At 39.2% G+C, this 13,204-nt stretch overlaps 1 protein-coding gene across 1 annotated transcript in view; it reads left to right on the plus strand.

Moving 5' to 3' along the window:
• Nucleotides 1–13,204, plus strand: part of MALRD1 (MAM and LDL receptor class A domain containing 1) — an 819,322-nt gene that overhangs the window by 167,505 nt on the left and 638,613 nt on the right. Inside the window, 3 exon segments of the mRNA XM_013008119.2 lie at nucleotides 8,594–8,746; nucleotides 9,155–9,260; nucleotides 10,275–10,642. Of these exon segments, the coding sequence (XP_012863573.1) occupies nucleotides 8,594–8,746; nucleotides 9,155–9,260; nucleotides 10,275–10,642 (627 nt within the window).

A 13,204-nucleotide genomic window follows, 5' to 3' on the forward strand; every position in this document is an offset into this window, starting at 1 on the left:
TGTGCGGGAGATTTATCTAATGCAATATGTCTTTTGATCTCTTGACTAGTTGCTTCCATGAGTATTGATAGTAGATCCAAGCAAGACAAAGTCTTTGACAAGTTCAAACCTTTTTTTCATTTATCATGATATTACTAATTGGTACAATTGTGAGGATTTGGGTTTCCTTTACCTTGAGTTGTATGTGATCCATACTAAAGGCTGCAATCCTTGATCATCAACAAGTGCTTTCACCAAGTAAGGTTGTGTTATCTGCATATAGAAGGTTATTAATAAGACTTCTTCCAATCCTGATGCCACATCCCCCATCAATTTTCTGATGATATGCTCAGCATATCGATTTTGAATAAGTTTTGCAAGAGAATAAAATTCTGTCACACACTTTTTCTGAGTTTAAAACCATGCAGTATCCCTTGTTCTGTGTTCACAGCTGCCTCTTGATCCATGTACAAGTTCCACATGAGCACAATGAAGTCTTCTGAAACGTCCTATTATTATCGATGACATTCAGAGTTTATTATGTTCCACGCAGTCGAATGCCTTGGCATAGTCAATAAAACACAAGTAAACATATTTCTTGTATTCGTTGCTCTCAGCCAAGGTCACCCTGGCATCAGCAATGATATCCCTTGCTCTACATCCTCTTCTGAATCCAGTCTGAACCTCTGGCAACTCATTGCAATGCACTGCTGCAACTGTTGTTGGATCATCTTCAGTAAAATTTTGCTTGCTTATGATATCAATGATATTCTAGAATATGAGCATTATGTTGGGTCACCCTTCTTTGGAATTGGTGCAAATCAGTATCTCTTCTAGTCAGTCGGCCAATTTCTAAATTTCATGTCAAAGACAAGTGAATGCTTCCATTGCTTCATCAGCCTATTGAAACATTTCAATGGTGTTCCATCAATTCCTGGAGCCTTGACTTTGGCTACTGCTTTCAGCGCACCTTGAGCTTCTTCCTTCAGCACCATTGGTTCTTGTTCATATGCTTTCTGCATCATTCAATATTTTGTGCATAGAATTTTCAATACTACAACTCATGGCTTGAAATATTCTTTGGTTTAAGATATACTGAGCCTGTGCTTCACTTTTAGTTTTTAAATTCTAGGTCTTTGCACATTTCATTATAATATTTGGCTTTGCCCTCTCAAGCTGCACTTTGAATTTTTTTTAAGTCATAGAAACCTTTATTGAACAACAGTATCTAAATGTGAAGCTATTGTTTCTCAATATATCTTCCATCTAGGGCTATATACTTCTGAAGTCAGAGTTTACATCTTTACTTATTTTTAACAGTTTTATTAGTATTTCTTCCACGTCATACAATTCAACAATTCAATCATATCCAGAAGAATTGGACAGTCATCACCACAATCAATTCTAAAACTTTTCTTTTTCCTTATACTCACTGTTATTCATGTAATTATGTTTTTTCCTAATTGTGGCAAGAATATACACAATGAAACAGTCTCCAGTTCCACAACTCCTGCATGTATAATTTGGTGCTATGATGTCGTTCATGTTGTACAGCCATCATTCCCCTGTTCTAAATTACTTCACCACCATTAACATAAATTCAGTGCCCCCAAAGCAACAGTTCTTTCTCCTTAACCCTTGGTAACCATTGGTCAAGTTTAGTTTCTTTTGTTTTTAGTAAGTTACTTGAGATAGTATTCACATATTATACACTTCCATGGTAAGTCACTTTAAAAATGAGTTGTATCTACATCGTCACAATCAGCTCCAGTGCCCCCTGACCCCGCTCACATCCATTGCTTTCTCCCTAAAGTCCTCTCCCTCCCTATCCCCACTCCCACTTCACATCCCTGATAAACCATTGCATCAGCTATTGTCTCTTTGCATTTACAACTTCTGTGCTTCACAAATAGGGAAACCCAACAGAACAATTAAAAAAAAGAACCAGCATGGAGAAAATAATAAATTATAGTATTATAAAGATAAAAATACAAATAAGGAGTAAGAAAGAAAAGACCACTATCAATATTTTAAAAACCAGAGAAGAAATTTCTGTCATGGAACAAGCAAGAAATACTTGAGCCTAGAGCAAATTCAGGTTGGGTCATGAGGGAGGTCAACTGGCCAAGTATCATATTATACCATGTTTTGATCCAGCATAATCAAGTTTACAATAATCTTTTCCTGATAATTAAACTATTTTAGTTCCTTGTTAGAGGCTAGTGGCTAGAGGGGATTAGCCTGAGGCATAATCTGCCTAAATAATCTTCCCCAGCCGTCTACAAATTGGGGGTCTACGATTTACTCTCTGATACTTTTCCCTTCGTCATATTTGGATTTTGTTATTGCCATTTTTGGATCATACAGGCTGGTGGTTTCTTTCAAGTGGACTTAGTTGATGCCTCACTTTGATGGCTGCTTGTTTGAATACAAGCCTTTAAAACCCCAGACACTATTTCAGTTGATAGCCAGGCACCATCTTCTTTCTTCACCACATGTTACTGTAGCATCCTTATGTTCAGTGATCATTTCATGAAGGTAAGTGTCGAGCAGGGCCATGTTTGGGGATAGAATTAAGTGGGAACCCAGAATCCATTTGCTTCTCTACACATTATAAATGACTCTCATTTACTTTGGTGGTCGTATTATGACAAAAACAAAACCCACAGGACCATCCTTTGAAATTTTCTATTTAGCTCTTTAACCTCATCATTTACTCCATTTGCTTTAGCTACTCTGTGATTAAGTACAAGTTTTAGAGTCTCTTCTGACATCCACTTTGCTATTTCTTTCTTTCCTATCTTTTAAATGACCTTTTACTCACTTCTTGAAAGATGTTTTTGATGTCCTCCCATGTCATCATGTGTTCTGTCATTAGTGTTCAATGCATCAGAGTTGCTTTTGAAATGTTCGCAAAATTTGGATGAGATGTGCTCAAGGTCATATTTTAGCTCACTTGGAAATGTTTGAATTTTCTTCAGTTTCAATCCAAACTTCCATATTAGCAGTTGGTAGTCTGTTCCACAGTCAGCTCCTGGCCTGTTTCAGTGGCTGATATTAAGCTTCTCCATAGTTTCTTCCCACAGATGTAGTCTAGTTGATTTCTGTGTGTTCCAACTGGAGAAATCCATGTACTTGGTCACCTTTTGTTTTGTTAAAAAGAAAAGTATTTTCTATGAACAAGTCATTGGTTTTTCAAAATTCTATTGTGATCTCCAGGTTCATTTTTGTCAACAAGTCTGCATTTTTCAACTACTGTTCCTTCTCCATTTCCAGCTTTTGCATTACAATAGATTTGGATCAGTTTCCAACTGAAGTACTTGGTAGAATTCTTCAATTTTTCCTCATTACCTTTTGTGGTTTCTGTATAAATTTGAATAATTGGACTGTGTTTTTCAGATTTCCTTAAAGGTAGATAAATATCCTATCACAGACAGTACTTCATGATTGATTTTACAATGTCCTTTTGGACAATAAATGCCACACCATTTCTCTTGATTGTTTTATTCCCACCATAGTAAACCATATAACTTTCTGACTTAAAATGGTCAATACCAGCCATTTCAGCTCACTAATACCTAGGATATTAGTGCATTTCATTTCATTTTTGATAACTTCCAATTTTCTAGATTCATGCTTCTTACATTTCAAGTTACAATCATTAGAAGATTATTTTCAGCTTTTCTTCTTTATCTTGAGTTGGACCCCATCCGGAAATGAAGATCTTGAAGGCTCCAATCCCACAGGCTTTGACCTGACTCCTGCTCCACTCTCAGAAACCAGTTCCTCCTCGGCCACATCCTGATTGCCCTCAAACCTGGGGGCCCATCCTCTGCTTCTACCTCCAGCAATGTTCTGCTTCCATTCATTAGGTCCTCAGTACTTGACAATGCTCTGAAGCCAAGTCCTTCTTCATGGTCTGCTCTTAGTCTGGAGGTTCGGCACCTAGTCACCTTGGGTGACCCTGCTGGCATTTGAAATGCCAGGGACATAGCTGCCAGCATCATGGTAACCCACAAGCCACTGCAGTATGACAAACTGACAGACACGTGGTTGGACACATACAAGAATGTCTGCCAAATAATAGTGGTTAAAAGTATTAGTTATTATGACCTTTTAAAATGAATCTGAGCCAAACTTGATTGGGATTGCGTCACTAGAAATAAGCACTGATAAATTATATGCTCTCTTAATGATCCAGTAGGGCTATAACAGAAATACCACAAGTGGGTGGCTTTAATAAGCAGACGTTTATTTTCACATAACTTCCAAGCAATTGCAAATGAAACTCTCTGCCATGGAGTCTGTGTGGACTCATAAGAGACTTTATGCTCCCTACAGAATGCCAGCCTTGGGAATACACAGGTACAGTTCAGTTTTATATTTTAGGAGGCTAGAAATTCAAATTTAGGTTGCTAGACATTAAGGAAAGGTTTCTCTCTGTGTTAACTCTGGGAGGAGATCTCTCTCTCTCTCTTTTCGTTTAGCTTCTATTCCTGCATTCCTTGGCAAGCTTATGGCTCATTTCTTCTCTCCTCTCTGCCTACTTGCTTCCTTGCTTAATTTCCTCTTTTGTGTCTCAAAAGCAAGTTATTCAAGATATACTATACTAATAATGTCTCATTAACTTTACAAAGAAAAACACTCCTAAATGGGAATAATCATAGGTCCACCAACCAACCAACAAACAAAAAGCCCTCACCCCCACTCACTGCCACGGAGTTGATGTTAACTCATAGGGACACTCGGTCTCTATAGGTCAGAGCAGCACTATCTCTGTGAGTTTTCTACATTACAACTCTTTATGGGAGTAGAAACCCCCATCTTTCTCCTGAAACCACAGATCCAGGGGTTAGAATTCACCTCACATGTGTTTAGGGGGTATAATTTAACCCATAAAATATGCTAACTCTTACCTGAACTTTAAATTTCTCATTTATAACATAGGGCCAGTTAAAAGTTCTTGGATATTTTGTAAGGATTAAATAAAGTGACATGTACATCTAGTGGATATTGTCCATGAGGTCTCTATACCCCGGCACTTTCAGATTCTTCTGTACTTCACAGTGGGAGCTGACAGGTGAGCTCTGGATTTCAAACTGCTTAAAATTACTGTTCACTGCTTCAGCCTTAAAGCACAACCAAGCATGAGCATCTTGCCCATGGGCTAAACCAGGGAGAATTGTCTAATTCAGCCACTTTGTGTGTTGAATATATTTCTTCATATTAATTTTCTATTTTGTGTGTATGTGAGGCCTGAATTTTCAACCTATACTTCCTCATTGCATACTTAATATTGATTCTGTGCAAATGAACTTCACTAGAGATTATCCTAAACCAGCTTTAGAGGTTGGACAATGAATCTGAAACAAGATGGGATCTGATCATGGATTCATTTCTCTCACAAGATTTCTTGGCCATCACATACATTTATCTTCTTTACTTCAGGCAAGAGCTCTGAAATGAGAATAATACTGTGGGTAGGTGATGGATCTATTTGTAAGTACAAAAATATCTTCCTTAGCAATCTTCCCCACCACCCCACACTATTCTAATAATGCATACACAACCAAGAGAAGACACTTGGGAATCATTCTCATACTAGTGATTGGTAAGGTTTAGAGTCACTAATTTGAGACTTATAACCACAGATTATGCAAGCACAATCTTTAGGGATTCTACATCAACAGTCCTGCTGCAAGACTCAAACTTTGGTTTATGATAAACCCTGTGGAAATGAAAAATGCAGTTGTGATTGTAATTGTGAGGATTCTGATGGTGGTGATATTGGTGTTCCTAAAATAGTTATAAATTCTTGAGTATTAAATGTTAAAATCTATCCAGAGTATTGTATCTTCAAGTCAGAAAAGGATACACAGGTAGTCCTGACTTAAAATGGGGATCTCCTCGATGACACTGTGGTTAAACTAGTGCTGAGGTAAGTGGAATACTTTTTTAGTTTTCATCATTAATGACTTTTATTACCAGTGTCTTTATAAACCCAATATTTAAATACTTGCAAGCAAACATGCTATATATAGTTTTTAATTTATAATATACCTATTACGTATTACTAACATTAAGATGTAGAAAAAAAACAAAAGGGTAAAAAAGGAAATCAAAAAAAACGAAAGAACCCAAAAAAAAGGGGAAATAACCCCCCCGAAATTTCCAAAGCTGTTCATAGATGGAGTAGCCCAGTGGCATAGTGGTTTTCATGTTGAGCACCTAACCACAGGGTCAGTTCAAGGTCATCAGCCGGTCTGCAGGAGGAAGATGAGGCTTTGCTATCTACTCCTGTAGAGAGGGACAGTCTCAGAAACCCAGAGGAAGTTCTACCCTGTCCTGTAGGGTCTCAAGGAATTGGGAATGACCGCAGGGCAGCATTTGATTTTCTGGTTTTTCAGTTCTAATAGGTGTGCATTTGGTTAGCAGTTAACCAGAATATTAATTTATTTGTTTATTACCTCTCTGACCCACGTAGGTGCTTATTACAAAGGTGTTTAGGTATCTAAACATGGAAACAAAGCATACTCAAAAGGAATACATATGGAATTCTCATGGCATAACCATCTGCTAAAATCATTATCTTTGTAGGATTGTGCGAGAAGGAATTGTTTCAATAGTTGTTTAAAATTTATTATTATTAGGATATCCATTTATTTCCACAAAAATATATCTCTGAGTTGAAAATAATACATTTTAATCTTTTTCAGGTAGCTGTCTGAATTATTATACAATAGAAATAGCTTATTTTCTTTCTATCTTAGCATAAAACGAACTCCTGGCCTTTTTTCCTCTTCAACACATGCAGAACATAGTCTAGTGTATAACTTAGTTCAGTAAATACTACATGTTACTATTATAATTTTCTCTTATTCCCTTTTTCCTCTTTTCTCCTCTTCCTGCTCAAGTATGTCCTTGTAGAAGTGAATTATCTCCTCTGCTTATTTATCTGAAAAGTAGGACAGCTATCCTTTCTTGCATGAACTAAGCAATTCAGGCAGTGCTCTATGAATAGAGGTTGCTACAGACATCAAAGGGAGCATTATATTAAGTATAGTGTATATGAATTTTTCCAGTATTAAGAATTTTTTGTATGTGCATGGGATTTTTATCTTTTTTTTTTTTTTTAAATAAATGCCCTCCTTTCCTGGGGCTGATATAACAAAGGTAGGTTAGATGGGTGGCTTCAGGAAGCAGAAATGTATTTTCTTACGGAGAGTAAAAGTCTTAATCCAAAACATTAGCAGAGCCATGCTCTCTTTTGTTGGCTCTCAAGAAAGATCCTCCCTTGTTCCCCAGCTTCTTGCAGCCTTCAGCATTTTGTGGGGTTCCCTGACTTGTAAACAAATCCCATGCATGTGACTCTCTTCCTGTGTCTGTCCTTCTTTTATGAAATGTCAGGCATACAGATTAGAATGCAGACCCAACCCACACACCTGTAGAGTTTTGTTTAATGGGGAAGGTTTGCAAAGAAAAGGGGAAACAAAGCCACATTCACCATTCATGATGATAGGGTTAGTTCTTCAACATATCTTTTGGAGGGACATAATTTGATTCAGAAAAGGAAACTGCTTTCTCTCAGGACACCTACACATTCTAGCGGAGGTCATCACCGCAGGGCAACTAACTGTGAGATTGATTTGGCGACAGACAGAAAGAAAGAAAGCGAAGGTAGAAAATGTTTCAGAGGTTTATTTCAGAGCTCCCGGGAGGGACGGGAGAGCAGAGAACAGGACTGGAGCATCCTGAGCTCCCAGGTGAGGTTCATGGCCCCCAGTTGGGGCCCCTCGAAGTCACAGGGTCCAGGTGAGAGGTGGAGAGTTTTATAGCCCAGGTCTGCAGGGAGGGAGTAGCTGGGGAATTTTCCACAGTAACCGTGTTGTCTGCAGGTCGGGAGCTAAGCAACAGGGTTCAAGGTTATCTGTAATGGCTAGTCTTCTGTATCTGGGCCTGAAGGCCACTGAAAGGGAGGGTGGAGAGGGGTGAAGGGGGTCTGGCCTCTCATAGGGTCCTTGGAGTGTTTTCACCAGCTCTGTCTCCTAACCCACCTGCCCTGCCAACTCCCGCTTCTGCCTAACACAAACACGATGGGGATAGCGACATCTTAGAACCTTGACCATTCTATCAGTTATTTGGCTGAATGATCCTATTTCTTCAAATATTTGGGAAATAACTTTTACTTCTTAAATTGAGAATCCTGCCTCATCAATGATCAGTATGAAATGCACCACTACATTTTTTTTTCTGATCAGACTATCTTTTTTCCCTCCACTGTGTCCGTTGACATTCTTCCAAAATCATCCCAAGTTCACTGACATTGAGTCCATTTGGACTCATGATGACCTTTTAGGACGGTGTCAAGGTGTCCCTGTGAGTTTCTCTGACTTTAAACCAGCATTGAAGTGGAATCCTTCCTCTTTCTCCTGCCGAGTATCTGGTGGTCTTGAACTGCTGAGTTCGCGGCCCAGCGTATCACCTCCCACACTGTCAGACCTCCCTTCGATGCACTTTGATAATCAGGGGATTGACACTTGAGCTTTGACTCTTTCTAACGTGTGAACGTTTTGGAAAGCCCGGGTAAGAATGGAACCTTCCTTTGCTTCTCCAGCTGCCAAGTGCGACTTTGAAGCAAACAGCTGCGGTTGGTTCGAGGTGCTTAGTGGTGATCATTTCGACTGGTTCTGGAGTTCCAGAAGGGATCTGTCAGCTGAACTTCAGCAGCAGGCCCCCCCTCGAGATCATACTCACAACACGGCTCAAGGTAAGAAGGAAGCAGCGGCAGCTATTGGGCTGCTTTAATTTATTGCTCGGGCAAGCTTGGCAGAAGAAAGAGATGCGACGTTGTTGTAATGGTAGGTTAGCTGAACAGAGTTAATTTTAGCTCTGTTGTCTACATGGAATAATTCTTTTATGGATGGCAAAGGAAGAAGGTATATCTATAATTTAAAAAAATTCACCACTAATTTTCTGTCTAATTTAGACTTAGACGGATAAAATTGTCATGTTTGTAGGAATAAAATTGAGTAACACTCATGCCTTTTTTTTGGTTGTGTGGTCTTAATTTAGGGTTAAGTTGGGCATGATAACTTATTCAGTGTTGGGGTAAAAGAGACATATCTTACTTTAGGGCCCATTAGGCTAACTAGTGGTTTGTTTTGTATTCCAATAGGACATTTTATGTTCATTCTGAAGACAAGCAGCAGTTTCTCACAAATGGCTAAACTCCGGAGCCCAACTTTCCGTCAGACTGGGCCTGAATGTACACTCTCTTTCTGGTAAATATTATAAATAATGGCCACTTACTCTTGCGACACAGAAAAAGGAATTTATATTTCATAATAGGGGTTATATCGCACTTAGAGAGTGCATCTGGCCTCACTTCTTTCTCAGTGTTGCATTTTATAATCCAACCATAATCTATGGACACTTTGATGGTGATGTAGCGGGAACACTCAGCATGTTTCTGCATACTTCCTCCTTTTGTCATTGGATTTTATATCCACATATTAATACTAAACATGCAGGTGTGGAAAGTTAGGGAAGTCTTATTTGGGGAGATGGCGGCATGCTAGGTAAATGTTTCTGTTGAATTCTAGCAAGGCATTTGAAGTCTCTACATGGAATTAGAACAAGATTACTAATGAACAATTTTCCTTTTTTGAGGCCCTGCTTTATATTTTGATATTATTGCTTTTGTGTGCTTACATTTAAGGTAACCATGTAACACATAATTGAATGGGCTTTCACAAGCACTGTGTTTTACACACTTGGTGTAAAAAAGCTCATTTTCCCTAGAGAACATGTGCAGCACATGAAACATCTCCTTTTTTTTGCCACACATGAGATTTGAACGTGTATCTCAGTCCAGTGGTAGCAGGCACCTTCTAGCACTTATTAGCAGTTGCACTTTGCCCCAGGCTTTCCTTTAAAATAATTCTCACACTCCATTCACACAATTAGCATTTTGCTTGGGAACCTGTTATCAGTATTTGTTCTGTTCATTTCTCAACATGAAAGAGGCCCTTTCTCTGCAACTGTGGATTATAACTTAATTAAGACTGTGTTCTCTGTTCAAAGCTCCTTGAGAAAGGCTCCCAGGGTCCTGAGACCCAGAACACGTACCTCAACAGATAAGCTTTTGCAAATCGTCAGCCACAATTACTGAAGAAAACAAAGACAGCATTCATGAGAACTGGGTATTAATTGTTGACTGAGTGGAAGAGTCCAAGAGTTAACTATTAAGTGTGTTCCCTAGGTTACTTCTCTCCCTTGTGAATGCTCTTTTCCAGGTATTATAACTATGGCCTGTCGGTGGGAGCAGCTGAACTTCAACTCCACGTGGGAAAATCTGCCGACTCCACAGTACTCTGGAGAGTCTTATACAACCAGGGCAACCAGTGGTCAGAGGCTACTATTCAGCTTGGACGTCTGATTCAGCCCTTTTACTTGTCGCTAGATAAAGTCAGCCTTGGCATTTATGATGGGGTCTCCGCTATTGACGACATCAGATTTGAAAACTGTTCTCTTCCTCCTCCTGCTGAGAGCTGTGAAGAACCAGATCATTTCTGGTGTAAACACACCAAGGCTTGTATAGATCAACTTCATCTATGTGATCTGGTGGATGACTGTGGTGATAATACTGATGAGACCAACTGCGGTAAGTGTCTTTGACTGCTTAATATGTAGTTCATGTGTGGTAGTCTGGGTACTTTCGAGAAACAAATCCACAGACACTCATGTATAAGAGAGTGTTTTATATAAAGGTTAAGTGCACATCAAGAAAACATCCCCACCCAGTGCTGCCCAAGCCCACAAGTCCAACATTAACCCATATATCCGACACCAATCCACAAAGTCCTCCTCCATCTCACAAAACACACACAATGATGCCAACTGCAGGAGGAAAGCCGAATCAGTGAATGTGTAAGCATCTCAGCACCGGCAGGGGTCTCCACAAGGCTGCTCCAGCACCCTGGGATGCATTGGGGTAGGTCCATGCGGCTTCCCCTTGGGGATGTCTGCAGGAAGTGAGCCTTGCCAGCTGAAGCAGGGAACTGGCTAAGGCAGCTGCACCCTGGTCCGACCATCAGAAAGCAAGAGACCAGAGAACTAGAAATGCGAGGGTCACGAGCCATTTATCCCTCTGCCCTTCAATTAACCCCACATGTGTTTATCGACCAGGTTGGCACAATAAACTACCTCATAATGCAAAACGTGCCTCCTTAGGTAGTGGCACAAAGAGTTAATATGCTTAGCTGATAACTGGGAAGTTGTTGGTTCAAGTCTACCCAGAAATACCTTAGAAGAAAAGTATAGTGATCCACTTCCATAAATATCAACCACTGAACATCCCTAAGGGGGAGGGAAATTCCTGCGGAGCATCTTTCTACTCTGATACATGTTGAGAATGACTTGGTGCAAATTGGTTTTAATATGTGATGCATACTAGAGATATATGGATAAGCATCAACTACATAACCCCCTGCTCTTATGTAGCCTGAAGTCTAAGAGAAAATAAGTATTGTTCAAATAATTTATCTATGGATTTATATATATTATATAATTGCAGTTGAGCAGGTGCTACAAAGAAGGCTGCTGTAAGTTCATATACTAAGGGTAATGATCTTTTTAGAAATAATTGTTGGTGCCTCACACCACTCCCCCTCCCTCCAGGTATCAGGTATCAAAAAATTTAAAAAAAACCCAACTATATTGATGTAAATGAGGGAATTTGGAGAGGAGACCCAAAACCCATCTATAGACAATTGGATATTCCCCCACAGAAGGCTTATAAGGAAGGGATGATTCAACCAATGTGCAGCATCGCACCAATGAAACACACATCATTCCTCTAGTTCCTGAATGCTTCCTCCCCCCACTACCATGACCCAGTTCTACATTACAAATTTGGCTTGACCAGAGAACAAACATTGGTATACATAAGAGCTCTCAATGCATGGAATTCAGGACAAATAAATCCCTCAGGAATAGTAGTGGGAATAGTGATATCATGAGGATAATGGGATGGTTGGGGAGAGGTAAGGGACATAGGGGGAACCCATCACATGATTGGATATATAGCCCCCCCAAAGGGGATGAATAACAGATACGTGGGTGAAGGGAGACAACAGACAGTGTAAGATATGAAATAATAACTATATAATTGATCAAGGATTCATGGGGCAGGGGGGAAGAGGAGCTTATACTGAGGGCTCAAGTAGAAAATGTTTTGGAAATGATGATGGCAACATGTACAGATATGCTTGATACAAGTAATGTATGGAATGTTATAAAAGCAGTCAATCCCCCAATGAAATGATGAAAAAAAAGAAATTATTACCTAGAAAAGGTCTGAAAAATGATAAGCAAGAGCTATATGCAAATGCTCTCTCGGGAGATGGAAGATAGCCAGTGTGGCTGGATTAAACAGTGAAGGGACAAGGGATGGAGAAGTGGGAGGCCAGATTTCCTCATTTTGAGAGGCCAGATTAAGAAGCAGTGTCTTCATTTGAGCATTTTAAGAGGGAGAATAATGTGCTAAAATTGGTATATATTAAAATCTTACTCTGGATAATGCAATGAATGAACTAGAGAAGAGTAGGTTCAAGATGCCCTAGTAAGATATTGTCTTAGTCTCTGAAAGGAGAGCCTGGGAATTTCAATCACAGTGAAAAGGGGGGGGTGAGATAGAATGGCTAAACTTTGTGGAAATGTTTGGGAGGCAACATCTTGTGAAGTTTTTGACTAGAGGGTACAGTGAATGAAAGAAAAAACAGTTAGTGAAAGAAAATGTTTATGTCAAAAGTATTCAAAAGTTTAGATATGTTGTGTTTGAAGATTCAATGATTGTATAGGTCTTGCAAGTTTTTAAACTTAGCCCCATATGATGCTTTTTAATCTTGATTCCCCCAAATGAATGAGACTGTTAGTTTTTGTTTTGTTTTGTTCCATATTTTTTAATTCCCAAAATCTGTCAGCAAAGAAGCTAAATTCTTTGTTTAGTGTATCAATAATTCTCAAATGTCAAATATGTGTCCATTAAATTGGGAAACTAAGTGGGATCATAAAACACTTCCTAAGTCAGAAACCATTGCATTAGAAATTTCCATGTACATCATTGGAGATATGTGATTTGCACAAGCTTTGCAGATATGTGATTGTCTGTCTTTGATATAATGAGGCATTTTAAAGTCAGAATTACCATCTGTTTTACCAAGTT

The sequence above is a fragment of the Echinops telfairi genome, unplaced genomic scaffold (genome assembly GCF_000313985.2).
Source record: "Echinops telfairi isolate 266 unplaced genomic scaffold, ASM31398v2 ScPeMD7_7473;HRSCAF=8511, whole genome shotgun sequence".
Taxonomy (NCBI): Eukaryota; Metazoa; Chordata; class Mammalia; order Afrosoricida; family Tenrecidae; genus Echinops; species Echinops telfairi.